The sequence below is a fragment of the Heliconius melpomene genome, chromosome 18 (assembly GCF_056956725.1).
Source record: "Heliconius melpomene rosina isolate 202511_hmr_F chromosome 18, ASM5695672v1, whole genome shotgun sequence".
Lineage (NCBI taxonomy): Eukaryota > Metazoa > Arthropoda > Insecta > Lepidoptera > Nymphalidae > Heliconius > Heliconius melpomene.
Genome location: NC_140406.1, coordinates 1,683,713 through 1,699,095, shown reverse-complemented (window position 1 = coordinate 1,699,095; position 15,383 = coordinate 1,683,713). Strand labels below are relative to the sequence as shown.

The window sequence follows — 15,383 nt, the reverse complement described above, 5'->3', positions numbered from 1 at the left end:
AATACGTTTAATAGATTTGTGTTATGCCAAGAACTAATAATATTAATTTTCTTTAAATTAAAAAGTAATAATTTCATCATATTTTACAAAAATTACTGCTTCATCATATCATTCATGTTTTTTCTGTTATATGTGACACTGACAGATTATTTTGCGTCTGATGAATGATATATAAAGTTGATTTTATTTTGCAGTCAGATTTTTTATTTAAAACTTCAAAAAACAGATAAAGAATAAAAATATAAAAGATTTTACAGCCTGATAGTAGTCAAATCTATTCAGGAATGAATAGACAATATTGTAGATACACTTACCTTTTAAGATTTTTCCTACCATTAAAGGATATATTAATTAGATGTATTAATTTCACTAAGGCTTATTGCTGCTGCTTATTTGTTTAACCATTAACTTTTAGGTATAACGAGGTATTTAAATTATCGCCGTAGAGCAATTGCCATCCGTGCGGGTCTTCGTAAATATATTTCCCAACGATAAAAAAAAGGGATTTTTTAAATTGAATGTTATCAACATTACATTTTGGAAAGTTTTACTGACAATAATATCGACAACTATGAAAAGAAATAAATATTAAAATATTAATTTGTTTAATATTCAAATTTATCGCACATAATTTATAATTAATTGCTAATTAGAACAAAGCCATAAGTGGAAAGTCTTTTAAGCTGCAACTCTCTAATGTTTAAAAAACAATTTAATTTTTTTACCTTCTTATAAATATTCAACATGTGAATGTTATAATTATACTTAAAAGTAGTATGCAAAATATAATATATATTGATAATATTGTGTAATCTTTTGGCTGTAAATAGTTAAGCACTATTAAAATTCAAGTCATTGCTTTAACGAAGACTAAGACTTAATAAGTTAGTAAAAAATTTATGTTCTCATCACGTAACTGATTAAACGAATGTCTAATCATGTTATAACAGAATATAATTAAAAAGGTTTGTTATAATGTATAGTAGTTTATTTTACAGAAGTCACAGGGAGTGACGACTTAAAGCTTAATTTTTTTAAGTATGAAAAAAATTTGGGGCCGTCGTGGAGTAGGGGCAATACAAGGGGGTTGTGAGTTCCATTTGGAAGTTATTTTATGTTTTCATTTCTTCGCTCTGGTAACAAAGCAAAGCGCGGCGTTGAGCTGAGTGGCAATGATGATATAAAAAGATTTTTAACATTTTTATAGTGTAATTCCACATTTAGGAAAGAAATATACCTACTTATTTAAAAAACGTACAAAAATTGGAATGCAGTGAAATTTGAACCCGGAAACTATCCAACCACTATAACAACTAAGCGATACTACCAGCTATTCTAAATAAGTATATTAAAAGATATATCAATTATAATTTATATTACATCAATCGATTGCTAACCTACCTTGTGTCAATAAAATTAAAGTGACAGCATTAGTTACTACGCAGCTGCTGACTAATTGAAGCGGACTTAAGAGAAAAACAAACACGTTTCACTTGAAATATTTTATATGTGACTGAATGCGTGTAATTAAGGACGCCATGACATACGATACGTATTTTAGGTGTTACTTTTTACTATTTCGTTCGTGGACAAATAAAATATTTGTATTACTCTGTTTTTTTTTATATTATTAAGATTGCGGTTTTTTCTCTAAAACCGTCTGTTTGTACACACTAATGTACATTTATTAAAAGGTATTTGAATCCACGAACAAACAAATAAGTCCTCAGAACATCACGATACTCTGCTATATGGGTAGTTACTGTTCCTAAATATAGAACGGCACAGCGGCAATGTCGAGTCGAAATTAACTTAATAAAAATGCCTTAGGTTTGGTCAATCATGTGAATGTGGTAGACAAGTTCAACTTATATTATAAACGACGTTAGAGAACCATCGTGGTACAATAGATAACTTCTGTATGCAATGGTTGTGGGTTCAATTCGTTCCGTGAAAAATTCTGCATGTATTTAAAATATAGTAGAGCTTAGCTTCATTGTTATGAAAAAGCGATCTGGGAAATGGTTAGTTTTGGTGCATGTGTGTGACTGTAAACGCAACAGGAAAATCTATATTTATAAGACAACTATGACAAACAAGACGCGCCCTGCAAGACTTTTAAATAAAAAAACTATTTATGACGTAAGATAATTCCATACAAAATTATATACCTACCCACCCAATACTTATAGCACGAACGGTCATCTTATATTAACAAAATACCATTATGCTGAAGTCACAGCCTGAGGTCGCACACAGAGGAAAGGTCACGGCGCCATTCAAAGAATTGAATATTGAATTTATTGATCAACAAAGGACTAATTCACAAATACCTTTATACGTGCGTATACTTGCTTGCTGTGCTTGCTTATGTAGATATTTGTTATCAAACATAGTATTTATTTTTAAATGTAAAATTTTTGTTTAAGAATCTAGTATCAATTCTCTCCGTTCTCAACTCTTCACACGAAGTTGAGATATTGAGAGAGGTAGAGTGGCGGAACTAAACGCCGCGAGAAAAACTTGCCACTGCGGTAAAATGAAAATTCCTCCGGGTGCGAATCGAATCCACAGACAATGGCGCTTTCATTAGACGCTTTTTTATTAGACGCCGCCACATTGTCAATGTTCAGCTTCACGTTGTATTCTGCACCTAGCAGAGCAGTCAGAGGGTACCGGAGAATTAAATGATAAGACCTGCTCCTGTTCCCTACTTTCCACTGAATTCTGGAGACATTGCGTGTTGGATAGAGGAACTAAACTCCGCGCTTTGCCTCGTTTCCAGAGCGACGAAATGAAATTGTATACATTAAATATTGTATTTCCTCGTGTGGGGATCGAACTTACGACCTGGCGCATTTACAGTCGCATGCTTGTGTCAGCCACGGCCTCTAGAGGCCAGTCGTGACGTAAGTCGACCTCTAGAGGTTTCTCTAAAAGTAATATTTCAAGTTGGGGTTTTTGCTGAAAAAAGCGCATTCAACCAAATAAATTTTTCAGCTTTATATGTTAGTATGTAAGTATATGCAGTTAATTTCAATGGATTTGAACCTACAATTTTATTATACAGTGGGCGTTGGCCATCACTTTCAAATTGTGCCACAAAGAAATGTCAAATCTAATCTAATAACATTTAACATATGTTACATTCAATACTTTCTAAATTTAACACATAATGAATTCTCAAAACACAATAACGGGACTTATAAAGGCAACTTTCTTTTTAACATTATAGCCCTTATTTAGGCAATTTCGATTCATAGAACCTTTTGAGCTGTGTACATTTTTTCCTTATATTTATTTGTTTATTATTCATTACATTTTTTTAACTAATTAAAGATATTCCTGAAAATTAAAAAGATATATAGATTGAAATTACACAACAGAATTGCTAAAATTTCGTACTTTTAAATCAGGGCTATTTCATTAGGATTCGCTTTGCTGTAGTGTCATTGTGTATATGTAGGTATGTTTATAATACGGTATAGAGAAATTGGAATAATACTATTAAGTAATGTAAGATGATGTTATCTCTCTGAAACTTTTGCATTGGAGGATATTTTTTAGGTTCTGTACTATATAAAGGATATCGAGATCAAAAATCCGAATAAATTACTTGAATATCTTAGTGGTATGTGCAGCAGTGGCGTAGCTAGGGGGGTGCGAGCGATTCGGTCGCACCGGGCATCAAAAGGAAAGGGACATCAAAGTCGACGATTTTTTTTTTAAAGGTAGCCAATATCACATTTTAGTATCTGACGCTTGATCTACGTGAGAGTAGAAGACACTTTGAATCTGTTTTTTTTTTTTTAGACCATTTTAAAGGGCATTAAATCCTAAGCCGCACCAGGCAGCAAATACCCTAGCTACGCCATTGATGTGCAGTGCTCGGGAAGCTACAATAAATTTTCGTATCCGAAAGATTACCTTGCATGGGCTCTCGAGTGTCGGATACGGCCGGACAATGCTGATCAATGTGTTGGCGAAAACAAAAATAAGACCAGATAGACCGAAGTTCTTGTCAAAGAAAAGTCCCTGAATGTGGGTAATATAGGACAGGCAGAACTGGCGAGGAGATCCTCGGAGAAGTCCCATTTACAACAGATGGTGATAACGATGCCATAAAAATTATAAACAAATAAAAACTTATTGTACGGATACATAGAATACTATATTGTCTGTACTTTCATGTTTTCTGTCTGATTGTAGTCTAGTCCGTCCTTGATCAGGTATTTAGGTTAGGAAAATTACCTACTAAAATGGAGGGCGTCAATACGTCGCATATTGAACGTCTATTGTCCGATATATGGAGCGACAATCAACGTACAAACTGCATTCAGATCACGTCTGTATTCGTTCCACCATACCGTAAACTGGCAAAGTCACACGAATTATTGTACCCGCGTCTCTATTCACAGGACGACGTCTCCTGGGAGTTGGCAGCTCGCGAATTTCAAATACTAAAAACATTTTCGCCATAGATTAAACATAACTTTCTAAATAAACAAATACAGATAGTAAATATTAGAAAATTAGAGTAAAATATTCATAAGTAATTAATGCTTGCCGAGTTTTTATATAACATAACATTATTTCTAATCTGTTTTTGTGAATGCATTTAGTTTTGGCGCGTTTGTGGGCCGAGACTATCGTATTAAGTGTTGTGTGTGTTTTAGACCATGGAACGCTATGTGGTGAACCGGCATTCTAAGCGCCGGAAAAGTAATGATGGACTTTTAGCAAAATGGCGGAAAAAATATGTTACTAATATACTAAATAAGCATTCTTGGATCAGTAGTGGATATGATTTGAATGTAAGTACTAATTATACAAATTGAACATTTGGTCCTGATTAGTTTTTTTCATATATTTAGACTGACTTCAAGTTTTTCGACCTAGATCTTGTTTTGCAAGTGTCGTGTTTTTATTTATTTTTTAAAATTTTGACCTTGTAGCTTTTAAGTTTTAGCCAATTTCTTGCAAAATCACATATTTCACTTTACAAGATTGTCTTAATATCGCCAAAAATAATAAATCGCTTACTTTTGTCTTATTTACTTAATAAAACAAAAATATATGCACTGATAGAATGAAAATATATCATTTTCATTATCGTAAGGAAAGCTTTCACTGTACTATATTGGGTAATATATTGGGTACTTATCTTTGTTTGATTTAAACATGATACTGTATATGATATCTAATAGCAGAATCTATGGTGGAATTGAAAATAATCCTACATATGAACGAAATGAAAAAAAAACCATAACTTTTTTTGGCTTTACTCTGTATCCCGCACATAACATGGTAGGCAGAGGGATCTGGGGACCTAGTGTTACAGCACTCCGTTCTCATATATGCACTTGCGCTCCCCACTTATCGCCAAATTCTAGGGAAATAAAATATTAAATATTTCATTTCCTCCATCTGAAATCGAACCCATAACCTATCGCGTTTATAAACGCACGCTTGTGTAAAAGCACCACGACTGGCCTTAAAATTATAACTTCTAATTCTATGACGACATTCACATTAAGAAGTCAATTATATTTAAAGTATGTATATAATTTCTCTGTTCAAGAATTATATTTCCTTATATAATACAAAATGCAACAAAATTTATCACTATATCATCGTTTTTTAAAAGGCTAACGTAACCCAACACCGTAATTAATCTAACTAGACCACGTAAACGCCTACATTTCACGCATATCAACATAAAGAGCATAAGCCTAAATAAATTCATTTCAAATTCTAAACAAGGCGTCACTTTCACCCACCTGCACCGGCCAGTACAAACATTAGGCACTCTGAATTCGGAATCGTCGAAGTATCGATGCGTGACAAAACGCTTCCTTATTTAGTAAATTTGCATACGTTACGAGTTACAGTATGGTCGACGAGTTGTGGCCACCTTGTAGATAGCTGCAGATGGCTGCGCAGATTTATAGATATTACTTATATATTAGAATTTTTCATAATTTTGATTTCTTTTTGGACAATGCTCAAAAGATCAGAAACTAACTTCAGGGTGGCCATTAGTCATCGATCGCACTGTATGTAGAATGTTTACGTGAGAAACACCTTTGAATAATAGCCATAATGTCTAACACTATGTATTGTATTGTAAAGGCCGCAGTTAGTAAATGACACGAGGCACGTGCTTTAAGAATGTGACTCTGAACATGTAATAATACGAATAAATATTAATTGAAACTTTTGGAGAAATTATTATTTTAATTGTTCTTGCTAGAAAAAGCGGAACGTTAAGTTGGTTGAGAATAAATAATGTCTCTAAAGTATCAGCTGAACCAGAAAGTAAAGAACGGAGTGTCTTGACTATATGTCTTCATTTGTCTGCGCCAAAACCTTTCTCTTGACAGAGCAGATTTTATGTACGACTCAATTTTTTGTTTTCTGCTTAAGAGCAGATACATAGTATGAAAAAACCTTGGCGGTTAAATAAATTAGAATCAATATCAATCATTCACTTTAAAATCCTCTTTACCTATAACTACGTAGTATCCCACACACCTCAGGGTAGGCAGAAGGAATCTGGGAACTTTGCCTTCTCCGTTTGCTCCGTTCCCATTCAGCCACCAATCCCACTTTTCGCTGAATTCTGGAGGTGCTTGTTGAGTGGCTGAACTTATTTTACCTATTTTACCGTAATTTGAAATTATAAAATACTTGCAAATTCTATTACATTACATGTTACCAATACATAATGCGAAGAAGCAATCTCCTAAGCTACATAGCATAAGGTAGTTCATATTAGTGTTTTTGTTTAACCCGGCCGCGTAACAAACGCGAAGATGTAATCGATGTGACATACTAAAACATTTGTATCGAATTCTAAATGAGCTCTAAGAAATATATTTTTTTCCTATAGGTTCTTATAACGGTAATCAAGTTAAATTAACATATATATGTGCATAAACTGATTGATATTTAATAGACTTTTAAAGTAAATAAGGTACTTTTTAGATTTATGTTGAATATTTAAACTTCAGATGACTGAAGTTTATAATAAAAAACTTATAATCATATACCAAATCTTTGAAAACAATACTTACATTTTTAAATCATCGTCGCTAATCGGAGCGTTGAGTTACACTACTACACAGGCAAGAGAGTAAAAAACAGAGAGAATAAACTTATCTTGACAATAGGTTGTCTCTGCCTGTCCCGCTATGCAAGAACAAACATGAAGCATTTTTTTTTCATTGACACAGTTTTAAAGGCACTATAAAAATATTGTATTATTATGTACAATACATTACATAATATGTGATAACAAGCTAACTTTTTACCTTTGCTTGGGGGTGCAGCTTTTTTGAGCTTTCTTTATGATTATCATCAATACTGTGTTCTCGAAGGTCAACCCAGGTCTTTTTATAATATAACATACAAAATAAATTAACTTCTAATGTCCGTAGCATTACTTAGGTATTACAGAAATAAAATTAAAAAATAGAAGCCGCCATTATAATCGAAATAGAACACAAAGTCAGTCAAATAGCATGCCGATGTCTCGTGAGTCTATATTAAACAAAAGACAAACTATATATGCAGTATTTAAGACGACAAAGCATTCCTATTCTATAAATGGCGTTTCGGTGTTAGCTTAATTTGTTTAAACATACTTATTATTTATTAGTATTAGTTCTCTTAAAATTCTCAAAATGTATGTAATTCAAAGAGCGGCGGTGAATTCCTCCACTTAATACGCAATGCCTCCAGAATTCGGCGAAAAAAAAATATTAGTGTAGTTATAAAATTTATTCATTTCGTATGTATCTCGTGATTTATCGCAAAATATATTTAGCAATAGTGATTTATTTCATAAAATTATGAATAAAATTCTCAATAACTCATAATTATTGTTGTAATATTACTTGAAAAAGACCAATAAATATTTAAATACCATTTAGATTTTTTTAAATCATATTTGAACTTAAACTTGCACAATCTGAAGGAATCTATATATTTGAATTCAGATAGTCATGTCGAAATACATAATAAAAAAATATAGCTTCTATTAGATAGGAATAAATAAATTGCATTAAAATAGAGCTACGTTTAAAACTTACCGTACTTGGATCTTGTGAGTTAACAAAAGCTCAAAATTATTAGAAATATGGCTATGGGTTTAGAATTACAAAGTCGCTTACAAAATAAGCATTTTTCAAATAGAACTAAAAAATATCTGAAAATGGTTACCTAATACAGGGAAGAGTTATAATGAAAAATGTAGTTCTAAACAGGAAAATAATACATTCGTGTTATAAAGTAAATTAACCAAGATTGGATCTTATATCGTTTAGGTGTATTGCACTGTACGTAGGCCAAATAGTAACCATTGAATATTTTGTAATAGCTAATCTATTTTGAGTCTTATCTATTCCACATAAGGCGCAGAAACAGCTGGTATTCGCATATTGCAACAGCCAGTTGTCGAGGCAGTCAATGTTTCATACTTATAAACATTATACTTGTTTGGTGGCTTAGTTGACTATACAGTGTTAGAACGCAAAGTTCTGTTTAATAAAATAACGGCGTCAATTTTTATTGGATTATCTATAAAAATATTATTATCTGTGCAACGTCTTAATTATCAAAATTGTTTCGCGCCAAAAATTCTATCACAAATAATAGTGACCGTGACATTACCATTGTAAATTGACTGAAAAATGTGTTTTTGTAAAAAAGTTTTGTTTTTATCTATTGTTATTCTGTAGCGTGACGGATTTAAGATATTTGTATTACAATTACGAAGTGAGGTCGGAGGTGACATTATGCCCCAGATTTTCTTCAAAAAGGTAATGGTGGTGCGGGATCGTGGCGATTTCGAGGTGAGTCACTTTCACTTCGCGGCTTCACTAAACAAATTAAATGAACACACCGCATTATATCTATAATCGATCGATACGATTACGTAAATTATGCATAATTATGTTTTTGTAGCATGAAATTCTGTGTGATATTTAGGGCTTTCGTTTGTTGTTTTTTTTTTCGATGCGAAATTGTTTTTGTTGTTTCTGTATTTGACTGTAATAAAAATGTTAATGAATGTTAAAATATTAAATTTATGTTCTCTGTTTATTAATTGCTCCAATATTTAATAAACGCATAACAGATGAAGTATGTAGATACTAGATATATTATTATACCTTCTTAAATTTGACCTTTGTTCTTCCTGCCATATTATTACATAAATTGATACTCAGTATTAGTTTTCCTTATAATAATTTTCATAAAAAATGTACGTTTTTCAAAGTAAAATTTAATCCTGAAGTATTGATATATTTTAAATTGATTATTTTATAACATAAAAACTCGATTCTTTGATGACTTTTGGATATGTCACTATAAGCAACAGAAGAATACCTACTACCTACTAGCCTTATAAGAAAATGTTTAAAATTTCATTTACACATTTTCTAATTCATCAAAAGGTTGAGGTCAGTCGTGGCGCAGGTTGTGGATTCGATTCTACTCGAAGAAATGAGAATGAGAAATGTTAATCATTTCATTTCTTCACACTGATACCGAGGCAATGCGCGGCGTTCATTTCCGCCACTTAACACGCAATGGAAGTAGACAAAAAATGCCTTATGATTAATTAAAATTTTTATTTCTTAACATTTAAAAATATTTTGTATATATTTCGAATGAGAAATATCCTGTATTGCAAATAAAATTTCTGTGTGACCATTTATATACGCAGGTATAAGTCGTAATTGCTAGGTACATCCTATTAGGGCTATAATAAGCGGAATTACATATATTAGTGCCTAATGCTTTTTGGTAAAAACAAGATTGTAATTATTATTGAATATATTAATAATGTTTTAGAAGGTTCCCGACATACGATATTTGAAATGTATTTAAATTATAAGCTACTAATCGGCTGTCGCAACTTTGTTTGTGTGGACTTTAAAACGTAAAATGGAAACAACTCATTTTGTCCCGATACTGTAGATTATGTGTAACGTAGATCCAGCAGTATTTTTCACGTAACACCTACATCTCGCAGTATTCAAAGAAACATGATTCAAAGAACCACGGTATATATAAATAATTTCTAAGTTTCTCCCTAAACTTTATATTTAATATCAAAATAATGATACTGGCCAATACTAAAAGGTAAAAAAAAAAAAAAATAGCAATAGGCATATATGCGATTGCTTGAAAATTACCCATTACAGCAAATCCTAGCATTATGAACGGTACATAGAATCAGGTGCAAAGCATAATTTATAATGCGTGAGAATTGTATTGCCTCATGCGACCTCGTAGTGCCAATCATGGGGCACGTTATAGTTTCTTTATTTCTATCACGTTGTTCCAATGACAATATTGTTATAATGAACTATTCAATCGACTTTTTTTAATTAATAGGCGTTTGTTTGTATGTTTGTTTGTCATCAGAGCTAAACGCTGGTGTAATCTTGATGAGATTTATGGCAAACACTGTTAGCAAAATTTTATTTGGAATATCTTTAACCTTTTATACATATATAAACTAATCGATGCTCGCAGCTTATGGATAGAAAACCCCTTTTTATCTCATTTCCCATGGTCATTTCAAGAAATTTCCTCTTAGTGCCCCCTACTCTCCCTAACCTAGCAACGTGCCAAGTTTTAACTTTCTAAGTCCAGTAGTCCAGTGCCTTGTCTGTCAGTCAATCAGTAACGGAAGTATTATAATATGTATTTATTATATTATACAGATAGAGTAATTTTATAAGTAATGTAAGGTACCATAGAAAATACCTACCTACTACTGTAGGTCTGACAAATAATATTCCCGGTAAACAATTCTTTTATTTGTCCAATTTTAAATTTTAAATGACGGATTCGTATCTAATTTATTATACATAATGGTATGTTTTTTCCACAAAATAATTGTAGGTTTAAAGATACACTGCAATGTTCACATCAAAACTATAACACCAGTACAAAAACAGCGTTAAGTTTTGCTTGCGCAAAATAGAAAGCCATGCGATTTGTTAATGTTTTTTTTATAGTTCGATCGATATACGTACTTATAACGTGAAAGAAAATTATTATTTCTTAATTATTGATTAAACAATATTACTTTTGGTTATTTACTCATTTCAAAGTTGCAAGCCTCGATTGAGGAAACCTTTGTTGATCTTCGAGGACACAGTATCATAATAAAAATATGAAAACTTATTATGAAAATTTAACACATATTTGACTTAAGAATTAAATAATCTCAAAATGACTAATAATAATAAATAGTCAAATAAGTTTTACAAGATTATAGTTACACACATATATATATATATATACAATTGTTATTTCATAAATTTTAATTCTCCGAGTCCAGCGTCAAGATGCTATCTGCGTGAAGTCTTAATAAAATATGAAAGTTACTTAAGTCGTTGCGAAGTAGCTTAATTGAATTGTGCACTAAATAAGCATTTATTACTCCTTCATATATAAAGGTACATTGAAAGTTATTTTTAATAGCTACATTTATTAATAAATGTGTATAATTTTACCTAGTATTAAGACATTCCGTTCCTCACTGCCGAACTCTGGAGACATTGCGTATTGAGTGGCGGGACTCAACGCCGCGCCTTGCCTTGACACCAGAGACAGGAAAGGGAAGTATATATTTAAATAAATATTTCCCTTCCTCGAATGGGGAAAGAACCCACAACCAGTCGCGTTTACAGTCACACTTCGTGCCACTGCGCCACGACTGACCTCACCTATAATAATAAACTGACATTAACGATTACACTATAAAGTGCTTAATTGTATAGTTCGACTACTACCCGGTTTCAATGGTCACAAATAAAGGTTCACAGAGAACCAGAGCGGAACAGCCCCGTTGCGTAACTGCATCCACCGTTGTGACATTTCATTATATAAGGCTAATGTTTTTATTACCTAGCTTTACCTACTAGTCTAGTGATATCTACTCAAAATGCATGTTTTAAAGAACCCGCTTACTATAAAGTTGTAATACTTGAGCAGCTCTCAAAAAATTTTCACAAATAAATATTTCTATGTTTATGCTGGACAATCATAAGTTAAATCAAATACCACATCACGTTTAATATAAAAATATTTCGAGATGAAAATGTTATATTATTTCAGTAGTCATTCTAATTCAGACAATTAAAGTGAGCAAAAACAAAATTTACTTAACTTAATTTTAACAGCTTCACGTTTTTTTTTCAGCATAAGTAAGCAGAGGGAACCTAATGTTAAGACCTCATTCCCCACTTTCTACCAAATTTTTGAGAGTTGGCGTCTTGAGTGGCGGGACTCAACACCAGAGGCGCGGGTACAAATTCAAAGAGAAAACTATTCTTATCGGTCCGCCGCATTAAGACGATGCATAAAGTAAATAAAAAATATTAATTGACGGGTAAAACTGCAGGCCAACTCTTGTAAATAAAAAGTGAACAACATAATAAGATGCGACTTTAACAGATGGCGTTGGATGCGTCATCTTGATAAAGTACTCTATTGACATTATGTTGACCTTTTTCTGTATGCACATTTTTGTTTTGGTCATTTTAAAGTACGATTACATCTAAACTATTATTATTAATCAAAGATATAGAGCATAGAGATAATTCTGATAGCAGTTTCAGTAGGAAGCATCGAAAAAAATGACATTGACTTTGTCATACAATAAAAAAAACACTAACACGCAATTCCCCAAGAATTTTGCAGAAAATAGGCACTAGAAGTGTCGGAATAAGAAAGATTTCAAAATGTGTACATTACTTGACCTAATAGATAGTTATTATTAGTAGAAATGAACTTTCGCTATTAACACAAATTTACTTTCGGCTTTTTGTTATTTTAAAAAACATGTAAGACGCAAAATTACAAGTAATTGAGTTCTTAGGTTGAAAGGTTGTGAGAAAGGTGTTATATTGAAAAATAACGTTGTGGTAGTAGTTATAGGCGATAGCGATGTCCACAACTGGTAAATGGGTAGGTAGTGATGTTTAAAAAAAGATAATCAATGCAAACCTAGATAGGTGATATAATACAGAGTAGGTAGATGTAATTTTTAGCATATAGCTGAGTAGGCAGACGCATCCTGGGGACCTAGTGTTAAGGCACTCCGTTCCCAATAGGACACTTTCGTTCCATAAAATGAAAATATTAAATATGAAGTTAGTTTAAAATACAACAATATTTAAAATCGCTACATTCCATATCTTTCACCATAGACTAATATCGAATAATATCACGTTTGGTTATGTCAAGTTATTTAATAAGATTTCTCTGACAGGTGACTCAACGTTTTCGGCTTTGTCTCTTAATAATAAGCTTATATAACTTTCTATGTGTCGTGCCCATCCTTTTTGTAAACTTTTGACTATATTTATTAAATTACATAAATTATAATACAACAAGAGGATATTATGATTTATGTTACACAACTCCGTACCAAAACATTATTTATTCATATGCTATTTATCACAAATACTTTCGAATTGTCGATAACATTGAAAAATCTGACAGTATGAAAAAAAAAACTTTTATTTGAGCTTTTATTTTTTTTTTAGAAAACCTTTAAAAATTTAACCGTAGCGTAGTCAAAACTTATTTTAAGACATTGCGTGTTAAATGGCGGAACTCAACGCAGTGATTTGTTTTGTTACCAAAGTTATTAGATAAAAATAAGTAATTCCCTCGAATGGGAAACGAATCCATCACGATCAAATACGAGGGCAGTTAAAAATATACATAAAAATAACATTTCTATTAGAGCAAAACAAGAATTTTCCACTACATTTCTATATAAACACTTAATTTTATCCGGTAGACCTAATTTTATTAAATATTTTCAAACAATATACAAGTTACCAAACAGAACGGATCGGCCGTTTAAACAATGAGTGAAAGTGGTTTTCTTTTTATTAAGAGACGGTACCATATTAAAATATGTACGCATTCAAAATTACAGAACTCGTATACTACGACTTTTATATATTTATTATTTGAATAAGCTTGCGTAATGATTTATATGAATGTAGAAATATATATATATATATATATTACATAACAATATTTATACGTTTATAATCTTTAATTCCATACAGTTTTATTTCTTTTGATTCACGCTATATCCCGCAATAAAAGGGTAATATAATACGGGTATAGCAGGGTAGAGCAAGCCTCTAGTGTTAAGACAATCCATTCCCATTAAGACACTTTACGTCGTAAGGGATTGCGTGCGTGTGGCAGTGCTCAACGCCGCGCTTTACTTTGTTACACGCGCATTACTTTGAGCTAAAAAATGAATATTTTAAATAATTCATTGCCCCGAATGGCGGTCGAACCCACAACCATCGTATTTACAGTCAGCCTCTGCCCCAAAAAGATCAAAACATAGGTTTTTATTCAGTTACCTAAAATAACCATGATAAACATCTTTATAAACTATCAAAATTCAAATTAACTACGGCTATGGAAGACGAAAGTAAACAAGCATGAAATTATGAAAGCGAAATGGAGGTTTTATTTCAAGATTTGTATTATAATTCCATATGAAATATTGTAGCGATTAAATTGTAATGCTTTTTGGTAATAAAAGTTATATAACAGATTATTTTAATCAATCGGCATTTTTCCGATACATATATACATAAATAAACGTTTGGCTTGTGTGTAGCGAAACTCAACGCCGCGCTTTGTCTTTCCAGAGCAGCAAAATGAAAAACTATTATTCCTCCAATTCGGAAGCGAACTCATGAACATCGCGTTGACAGTCAGACATACGTCCATTGCGCCATCGTGGTTGAAATAACGTTATTTATTTTTCTTCATAGAAGTTTATTATATAACAGTTTTAATTGATTGTAATGTAGTGATTAATATGTACGTATTATATTTGTGACCAAACCTGATAGTTACAAGAAAAATAATGATTTCAATAGATAACGTGTAATTTTTTTGTTCCTAAATAAGTATTATCTGTAATTAAGCTCAGGTCATCTCTTAAAAGCCTTTGAACTTTCTCCGTAAATGCTCTTTACTACCAGGTAATAATAGTTTTTAAAATTTATTTGCAACATAATTATAGGGTAGGTATTAAAATATGTGCCAATGTTGGAGCCGTGAGAAAGCGTCAATCTCAATCGCATCATATAAATTTTACTTTCTTTATGTTCAGAGGTAAATTGAAAGTCTTTATATAAGTTGACTGTCATATCAATCAATCTGTAAAACGATACGCGTTTGACCACCCCATTGAAAAGCGACTGCCATTCATCCTCCAACGCCAAGGGCGAACCAGTAATATAAATATTTAATTGCTCGTTGCAATTATAGTACATAATATGTGTGCATTTCATACAGTACATATACAATCACAC

General features: G+C 31.9%; 1 protein-coding gene across 3 annotated transcripts in view; it reads left to right on the top strand.

Annotated features, from left to right (window-relative positions):
- Positions 1 to 4,456: 4,456 nt before the first annotated feature.
- The window catches only part of LOC146529137 (uncharacterized), a 67,322-nt gene continuing 56,395 nt past the window's right edge, over positions 4,457 to 15,383 (top strand). The window contains exon 1 of one of the 3 annotated variants that reach the window (XM_085201400.1): positions 4,457 to 4,814. In XM_085201400.1, coding sequence (XP_085057526.1) covers positions 4,680 to 4,814 — 135 coding nt within the window. In that variant the 5' untranslated portion in view covers positions 4,457 to 4,679. Of the gene's footprint in view, positions 4,815 to 8,529; positions 8,856 to 15,383 lie in introns of those variants that run through there. The other 2 variants (XM_085201399.1, XM_085201401.1) reach the window with 2 other exon arrangements.